The 9,325-nt window shown below is 45.6% G+C and overlaps 1 protein-coding gene across 1 annotated transcript; it reads left to right on the top strand.

Annotated features, from left to right (window-relative positions):
- The first annotated feature begins 928 nt into the window (after positions 1–928).
- On the top strand, positions 929–4,842 carry LOC123184033 (glycosyltransferase-like At2g41451). The gene is made up of 11 exons (XM_044596302.1): positions 929–1,307; positions 1,407–1,556; positions 1,656–1,708; positions 1,803–1,911; positions 2,017–2,151; positions 2,236–2,280; positions 2,858–3,045; positions 3,148–3,289; positions 3,597–3,643; positions 4,160–4,247; positions 4,345–4,842. The coding sequence occupies exons 1-11, from the start codon at positions 942–944 to the stop codon at positions 4,627–4,629; spliced, it is 1,608 nt and encodes a 535-aa protein (XP_044452237.1). The 5' UTR covers positions 929–941; the 3' UTR covers positions 4,630–4,842.
- Positions 4,843–9,325: the final 4,483 nt, after the last annotated feature.

Here is a 9,325-nt window from a genome sequence, read left to right as displayed (position 1 = left end):
ATACGTGATTGATGTAGCTCATACCATGCGTGTAATCAACAAGTATATGCTCGTTGGTACGTCGGCAAACTCCATCGTGCATGCATGCACACTCAGGATTAGCTGGTGCATGTGCGTACGTGTGTGTGCTTCACATCAAATAGAGTCTTGCATCACCTGTGCTTAAGAGAAATCATTCACATCTAAACTTACACTTCTGAAAATAGAAAGCACAAAAACACGTCAAACAGAGCTCGAGTTTAGATACTCCACGTTCACAAAGCATAGCTTAAACAACTTGATACAAGTTTCAAACAAAACAATAACATCATCACGGTGAACGGCAGGAGCGGCAACTCAGACTCTCCACTGTCTCCTTCTCCGGGACAACATGTCGTGAACTCTCCATCGGTGGTGATTCCAAATTGAGAGATTTTGAGTCGAGAAAGTGTGAAGAGATCAAGATTTTGAGTGGGGTGGTGTCCGACCATGCGGCGATGGTCGATGTCCTTTCAACCACTTTAATCCGATTCTCGGTGCAAGTGAGCATCGCGAGTTTGCACCCGGATAAAAAAAAGGCCCACGATAGGTGGACTTGACCATCTTAGGCAATATTTGATTGCTATTTTTCTTTCAAACCAGGAATTAATTCATTCCATTGTTCCAAAAGGCAACCATTAATTAGATAAGAAATTCGGAGCAGAAACAATATTGCCAACGAATGCGCCGGACCCTGACCCAAATCCATTGACGAATTAATCGGCAGCATTTAACCCTAATAAAGTGAAACCCAATATCACAGATAACTAATAAAAACAGCAAAGCCCATTTCTTTTTTCCTTTTGTCAAAAAAGGTTATGGCAATATTTGGCAGTAATTCATTTCATTGTTGGAAAAGGCAACCATTTAGTTATGAAATAAGAATAAAATCACAGCTAAAGAGGATAAAAAAAACAGTGGGGATGCGACGGACCCGGCCCGAACCCACGGATCGATCGCACTCGGAAGGAATGCCGGCGCCGGCGCAGGCTCCGTCTGCCGCCGCCGCCGGCGGCGCGGCGTGGCGCCACCTGCTCCTCCTCCTGACCGCCCTCCCGCTCGCGCTCGCCCTCCTCGCGTTCGCGCTCCAGTGGCGCGGCGGCGGCGTGGACGACGCCGGCTCCCGCTGGCCCGCTCGCCTGGCCGTGCCGGCCCCGTCGAGGCTGCAGTCCCTCCACTCCTCCGCCGCATCCTGCGTCGAGGTGCTCGCCGCCTCCGCCGCCCCCGCCTTCCCCTACCTCCGCGGCTGGTCCTTCCACTTCGACGCGCCGGACACCCACCACCCCAAGGTACCGCCTTTCCCAATCCCACCTCCGTCCTCTCGCCTCGCTGGCCGCCGGCCGATGTGTCTGGCCTGCTGATCTTTCGCCCTCCCGTCTGTCTGCCAGGTGTGCGTGCAGACGAGCACCTCCGCCGGCCTGGACCAGATCCTGCCGTGGCTCTTCTACCACAAGGTCGTCGGCGTCGCGCACTTTTTGCTCTTCGTCGAGGGAAAGGCCGCCAAGCCCAGCGTCGCCGGCGTCCTCGAGTCCATCCCCGTGCGCTCCTCGCCTGAGATTTCCAAGAAATCCAGTACCACCAATTTGTCTCTGCTTGTTTGTTCAGAGTCTGAATCTCTGTCTCTGTTCCTGTTTCAGGGGGTGAAGGTGGTGTACAGAACCAAGGAACTTGAGGAGCAGCAGGCCCGGAGGTCCGAAACAATCTTCGCCGCGCGCGTGCCTCGTTGGCCTATACACAAATTCATTTTGATACCCATTCTGATGATGCATATGTTTCACCTGCAGCCGCATCTGGGACGAAACCTGGCTATCAGGATTCTTCTACAAACCCTGCAACTACGAACTGTTTGTGAAACAATCGCTCAACATGGAAATGGCTATCGTAATGGCCCGGGTATGTATGTTTGTTTGTTTTCGGCTTATCACAAGCATTACTAGTATTCATTTAGTGCATTATATTTATCATAAACAACGAAAAAGCGTTCTTTCTTCATGGTAGGAATCTGGCATGGACTGGATAATGCATCTAGACACCGATGAGTTGCTATATCCCGGTGGAGCTTCCGAGTATTCCATCAGACGCCTGTTAGCCGACGTCCCCGAGGATGTTGACATGGTTATCTTTCCTAACTATGTAAGTATGCTGCTGCTCCTAATTATGCCTGCCAGACTTCTTATACATACAGTAGTAATTAACTTGCTTGTCTGCACTCTGCAGGAAAGCAGCGTCGAGCGTGATGATATAAAAGACCCATTCAGTGAGGTAAACCTTCTCTGTTTTTAAGAATATAATAATATCCACAAGCTCCGTTTGATATAATGTTGGCTGATGTGATATGAATTCTGTTTGTTCGGTTACATCTAAAGTCTGATACTGTGGTCTGATACTCTGATATTGTTGTTTACATTTGCTTGGAAATTTAGTTTTGTGCTGCCCTGTAATCTGGTCCAATTTCCATTTAGCCTAGTATCCTTGAATTAAGTTTTACCTGTTTTTCTTAGTGTAGACTGGCCACGGGCCTAGCTAATTTAGCAAATTATTCCAAAAGAAAAGAAAAGAGAAGCAAATGAAAAATAATCTTAGGCCTCCGATATGTGCAACAATTCAGTGCCAACAACAGATTATGCCTTTTGACATTCTTTGCTGTGTCTAGCCTTTTTTTTTCAATAAACTGTACTAGTATCTTGCCATTTTAGTATGAAAAAGATAATCTCATATACAACTAGTGATCAATCATAGTTGTTATGTGGATACTTCACCAAGTACCATGAGTTCCTTGCATGTTCCAAACACCTATCCCATCATTAGCTAATTTTTGTACATTGCAATATCTTACCAGGTGTCTATGTTCAAGAAGAATTATGATCATCTCCCCAAAGATACTTACTTTGGCATGTACAAGGAAGCAACAAGAGGCAATCCTAACTATTTCATTACTTATGGGAATGGAAAATCTGCTGCGCGAATTCAAGATCATCTCCGGCCAAATGGTGCACACAGATGGCATAACTACGCAAAGAGCCCAAAGTAAGGACTTTTGTCCATAGCATCCATTTTTTTCAGAACGTAACTGACAGTGAGATCAAGCCGAAATTGATTCTTATAATATTGTTGGCATGTAACTGACAGTGAGATCAAGCTGGAAGAGGCTGCAGTTCTGCACTATACATACACCAAATTTTCAGACTTAACATCTAGACGTGATCGCTGTGGATGCAAGCCTACAAAAGAAGATGTTAAAAGATGTTTCATGTTGGATTTTGACAGAGCAGTAAGTAAAGCTACTTGATTCTCTTGAAAGCTACTCCCTCCGTTCGGAATTACTTGTCTCGGATATGGATGTATCTAGAACTAAAATACGTCTAGATACATCCATTTCTGCGACAAGTAATTCCGAACGGAGGGAGTACTACCAGATTTTTGTTTGGTCGTTTTTTTTCCCATTGCACTAGTCCCTTTCCCCTCCAGGATCTTTTGCATTTTACATTCTTATACTAGTGGTTCTGCTTCCTCTTCCATGATTTAGGTTGCTACTGCTGCTGCTACCCTGAGTTCTGACTTGAGCATTTACTATGCAGGCTTTTATAATTGCATCAACTGCTAGTGAAGAGGATATGCTTCGCTGGTAATTTTCATGGTTCCCACAGCACCATAATTTTCTAGCTTGACTGAATACTTTCTGATTTCTAGCATGTACAATGAATAATATTCTGCTCGCAAATACATTGGTTTGGACATTTACCCAGTCTCCAGTTTTCCACTCTGACGCTAATATCTATCATGATCACAACCATATATGATGAAATTATATTTTGTACTGAATTTGGTGATACGAATTTTATATGGTGAATTTAGCATGAAAACAAGTCTGGAGAAGATAGGTAAACGACAGGAGCTTTTTATTTTCTTTTGGCCAGATAGGTCATGATATATTCGACCATGTTATCATAAATACAACTGATAACATGACCTATATCAGGATAACCCAAGAAATCAAATTGCCACGATTTGTTCTCCAGCACTCAGATGTCTAAAATGATTCCCTGTAGATTTAGAATACTAGCTGAACTCAATGAGTCCCTGTAACAGTTTTAGACATCGGAGACCTGGTATGCCTGTTGGCTGATTGCTCTTTTGTTAGGTACAACGAACGTGTCGTGTGGAACGATAAGCAGCTCAATCTGAAGCTTCTGCGAAAAGGAGTGTTAACTCGCATCTATGCCCCAATGGTATGCAGTAAATAACCATAGCCACACCATCAAAATGTCAGTCATATGTAATTACAGTAATATTCATACGCTTGACACTTGTGCCTTTTTCTATCAGGCGATCGTGCAAGGCCTGCGGGAGTATGGCGTCTTCACCTCTGTCATTGCAGCAGCCGTGGACAATGCTAAAGTTCGACTGAAGGAAAGCGTTGACAGAAACAGCACCGATCCTGACCATGAAGATGGACCTAGGACATTCGTCGCAGCTAACGCTCGGAAGATCTTGAACGTCGTCGAGCCCGCCCCTGCCTACAGGGATGGCGGCGGTGCATCCGCCGCTGTTCCCCCTTCGTCGCCCCCGGGTTTGGATGACGCACGAGGGGAGGGGCTGGCTAGGTGGTGACTTGGATCGGGATGAAGAATTCTTTCTGCCCATATAGGTTGGTCAGGTAGTGACAAGAAGATGATCGTGGATGGATGGGCAGTCTAGTGAGATTATTTTGGTGATCGAAGGACATAGTATGTTATATCGAGAATATATATATATGTATTCATAGTTGGTCAATACATAGAGTGATTTTGGGCAGGCCATACTTTTTTTCAGATGATGCTAGTATGTGCACCCATGCTTTTTTGTTGGAAAATGCTAGTGGAAAAAAGATGATGCTACATGCTTACAGAAATATAAGGTATACACAGAGGTGATGCGTGATGAATCCACGCTCCCTTTCTCGCGACGATCAAGCGTCTTCTCTTGCAAACGGGATGCTGATGAGATGATGTGAGCACTACCATATATTATTTGGTTTAGATTACATAGATAGATAAATAGATGGACCTCTACTATACCCTGGTGCACGACGCGCTTGGTGTTCATTGTTTTTCAGGAAGGGCATGTACTTGGATTATTTCTGACTGGTTGATTGCTAACTAGTACTCCCTCCGTCCGAAAATACTTGTCATCAAAATGAGTAAAAAGAGATGTATCTATAACTAAAATACGTCTAGATACATCCCCTTTTATCCATTTTGATGACAAGTATTTCCGGACGGAGGGAGTAGTATTTGCCAACTGTTGAAATATGAATGAAATCTATATCTAGGTAGGTTCATCGTACGTGCAAAGCTATTGAATCATCTAGCGATGCAAAACATGTACAAATTTCTTTTTCTACTACATGGCATTCATTCTTACTCCGAGGAAGAGGTATATACTTTTGTCCATATATAAAAGGAGTTTGATTCAGTTTTCGTGTAGTAGAAAACATGAACCAACGTGCACGACACTCAGGCAAATCTGTAGGCATCAAGATCAATAGGAATCCATATTTGTAAGAAGCAGCTCGAATCGACCCAGATTACCTCGAGAGAATTCGAGATCGAAGAATCACGATGCCTGCAATCTAGAGAATTTTTTTCCCCATTAATTAGCTTTCTGTACCTGCTTCCTAGTTGGCTCCTTGTTAGGGCAAGCAATGATGTTCTTTATCTGAATTTTGGCCGTGTATGGATTAGAGCGCCCCTAAGTTGATGTCAACAAACAAGGCAAACGTCCATGGTATGCTACGTATATTTATAGAAATATAAAGTAATATACATAGATGATTGATCAGTTAGCTCTCCCATCTTTTGCAACGAAGGGGATTTTTTTTATCATCAGGGGATTTATTACTTGAGAATGAGAGTGGTGTGCATACTTGAGAAAGAGCTCCCTCGATATTCTGAAACTCCACCTGAATAGGTTCTCCGGATACACCGCGTTATCAACCAAGTAATCCTTCATCATCTTCGCATGGCCATCTGTCCTATTACGCCAAATGTACCTATGGCCTTGCCGTGAACTAGATCTAGTTCTTCTTCTCCCTTCTTCTTCCTCCATTTTATCATGATCATGGCCATTTCAAAATCATCAACATCTTGATCCTCCTCCTCCGACTCCTCGAAGAACTCTTGAACAAATCAAGCTCATATATCAATATGCCATACTCGATTAGATTTTGGGGCATAAAAGGGAGAAAGGAGAAGGAAAGCAAAGCATAGCAAAATTAGTAAATTACCACGTGGTTCACTTTTCGAACATATTATGGATGAGGGAAAGTGTCGTGCAGTGGGTGCTCGACATGTGGGGCTGCAGTGGGAGAGGAAAGCCTTTGTTGGCTCTTCCGGGTGCGGCCGGACAGCTTGCTATTACTCGGCTCAACAAGTGTCGATGACGAGGACAACACTGACGAGGTAGAGAGGTGAGGCGTGGGGATGTGTTGGGAGAGGAAGTGAACCAACGGGACAACACCACTCCTCTAAGAGCTTGCAAAACTTACTCACATACATCAACGATGGCCGTCGGCGGTCATAGAGTCATGTCCTCCTATCCACCAGGATTGGAGGGGATTGCAGGTATGGGCGTCCCTACAGTTGTGGCGTTGACCTTAGCTCAGCGGCTGATGTCGGCCTTTTCCTGTTTGTGCACTGTGAAGAGGAGGGTGGATGTTCTTTCGCGGCTTGGATGACGGGGCGGTGGTCCTGGAAGGCGGTTCGTGTGGTTCACTCTCCAGCGGGCACCATGACGATGGTGGCGGTGGAGATACCTCCTCGTCGTGTGGGCGGCAAGAGGTAGAGCGGCAGGTGGCTCGGGCGGACTCCTTTGCAGTGGTGGCGCCCCAATCCGTGACTGGGGATCTAGAAACGTCACACTTCCCCTCAAGACCTCGTGGTGGCACGGGAGAGCTACCAAGAGTGAAAACCCTTGTCCGGTGTGGACTCGACAACAGCGACGCTTGGCGGCGTTTCCCCTCATGAGGGCCTTGTCATGGAGCTTAGGTGTACTAGGGTGTAGTGTGTTGGTGTTCTCAGGTCTTTCTGTGTTATCTTTCGGTAGCGTAATCATCAACGAGAGACCAAAAATCAGAGGAAGAAAAAGGTTAACATAATTTTTAATGTAATATTATTTTTACGGGGCGGTTCTCTGCGAGTTGTTTTTATTGTGCTGCCTATTTGTTTTCTGCTCCTACCGGTTGGGTTCCCGATAGACCAATCGATCTCGGAGTCAGAGCCCCTTTCTCAATCAGCCCGCTGTTCCTCTTCCTCTCTTCGCGCAGCAGAGCATGTAAGCACCAACTGCTCTCTCTCAATTTGGTGTCTAGTTGATTACAGATTCGAATTCAAATCCAAGGAGGAGGAAGGAAGAACAGAGGAACAACGCACACCAGCCACTCCTATCCTATCCAGCCGGCCGAAGCCTTTCGGTCCCCCCTCGTTACAAGTGTCATTTGCTTACTTATACACTTGTCTACTAGACCCATTCCGGCCCAAATGACCGAGCAGGCCGCTTCTGGACCCTCATGGGCCTGGCCTTGACGTTGCTTGCCGGTTCGCCCTGTAGCGGATCATGACTTGTCGTTGCCGTAGCAGCAGAGTCGCTGACAATCCCTCCTGGAACCGAAGCTGCTTGCCCCCAAGCCGGTGCCCGAGGAAAGTTTTGCTTCAGTGTCTCCTGGTCCTCCCAGGTAGCCATGGATTCAGGCGAACGGCTCCACTTGATCAAAACCTGAGCGATCAACTTGTTTCCCCGTTGGACCAAGCGGCGGTCAAGGATTCTTGCCGGAACCTGCAACAGTGCATCAGGAGAGGGCAGCATAGGGAGTACTTCTTGACCAGCTTTGATGTGCTTTTTGAGCAAGGAAACATGGAAGACCGGATGATCGCGGCAATTTTCAGGCAAAGCCAGTTTGTAAGCCACCGTGGCAACCTTCTCTGTAATTGGAAAGGGACCGAAGTACTTGAACGCCAACTTATGATTTGCCCGCGGAGCGATAGAAGATTGAATGTAGGGTTGCATTTTGAGAAAAACAGAGTCTCCCACCTCAAACGACCGTTCAGTATGATGTTTGTCAGCTTGCATTTTCATGCGTTGTTGGGCTCGCAGAGACTGTTGTTTAACTGATTCCATGATCACATGACGATCCTCTAACCACCGGTGAACACCAGAACTGGCAACCGTATCCGCAGGGGAAATACCAAAGTAGCGAGGTGCATGACCATATACCACTTCAAATGGAGAATGCCCTGTGGATGAGTGCCAATTGGAATTGTACCACAGCTCGCAAAGCGGGAGCCACTGCGACCAACGATGAGGATGAGCACTGATAAAACAGCGAAGATATCCCTCAACCTGCTGATTGACTTGTTCTGTTTGCCCGTCTGTTTGTGGATGCTGGCCTGAACTCATTCGGATTTTGATGCCTGTTCTATTGCAGAATTCCTTCCAAAAAGAGCTAGTGAAAATTCGGTCATGGTCCGATACCAGGGACACTAGCAATCCATGAAGGCGATAGACACGATCCAAGAAGGCCTCTGCTACTGTGCTTGCAGTGTACGGGTCTTTCGGAGCAATAAAATGACCATACTTGGACAATTTGTCGATGACCACCAAGATACAGTTGAATTGCCTAGATGGAGGTAACCCTTCAAAGAAATCCATCGTCATCATTTCCCATGGTTTGGAGGGTATTGACAGTGGCTGCAATAATCCAGGATATGGTACTCGCTCAGGTTTAGCCAGCCGGCAAATTTCACACTGTTGCAGAACAGATTTGATCATGTTTTTCATATTCTTCCAGCAAAAAAGTTGCGAAATTCTTCTGAATGTTACTGGAAAACCAGAGTGGCCCCCAGCTGAGCTAGCATGCAAGTTGACAATGATCTTGTGCTGCAACTGTTCGTCTGCACCAATCTAGATTCTCTTCTTATATCTCAACAGTCCATCACATAATGTAAACTTCGGATCAGCATTAGGATCAACAGTCAATTTCTGCAGAATTGCCTGAGCAGCCATGTCAACTAAATAGCTCTGTATGATCTCTTGTATCCAAGTAGGCTGAACCGAAGATATCATGTAACAGTCTGCTGTTGGGTGAGGTCTACGAGAAAGAGCATCTGCAGCTCAATTATTGAAGGAAATATGCCCTAGAGGCAATAATAAAGTTATTATTTATTTCCTTATTTCATGATAAATGTTTATTATTCATGCTAGAATTGTATTAACCGGAAACATAATACATGTGTGAATACATAGACAAACAGAGTGTCACTAGTATGCCTCT

This window comes from Triticum aestivum, chromosome 1A (assembly GCF_018294505.1).
Source record: "Triticum aestivum cultivar Chinese Spring chromosome 1A, IWGSC CS RefSeq v2.1, whole genome shotgun sequence".
NCBI classification, from domain to species: Eukaryota; Viridiplantae; Streptophyta; class Magnoliopsida; order Poales; family Poaceae; genus Triticum; species Triticum aestivum.
The sequence above is the reverse complement of the archived record's forward strand: the minus strand, read 5'-3'. Positions and strand labels throughout refer to the sequence as shown.

What these genes read in the sequence shown, in the direction of transcription:
- LOC123184033 (XM_044596302.1), top strand. Translation starts at nt 942, where the DNA reads ATGCGACGGACCCGGCCCGAACCCACGGATCGATCGCACTCGGAAGGA. An exon ending in GCGTCCTCGAGTCCATCCCC is followed by an intron (nt 1,557 to 1,655) that starts GTGCGCTCCTCG and finishes TTCCTGTTTCAG; the next exon opens with GGGGTGAAGGTGGTGTACAG. An exon ending in TGGCTATCGTAATGGCCCGG is followed by an intron (nt 1,912 to 2,016) that starts GTATGTATGTTT and finishes TCTTCATGGTAG; the next exon opens with GAATCTGGCATGGACTGGAT.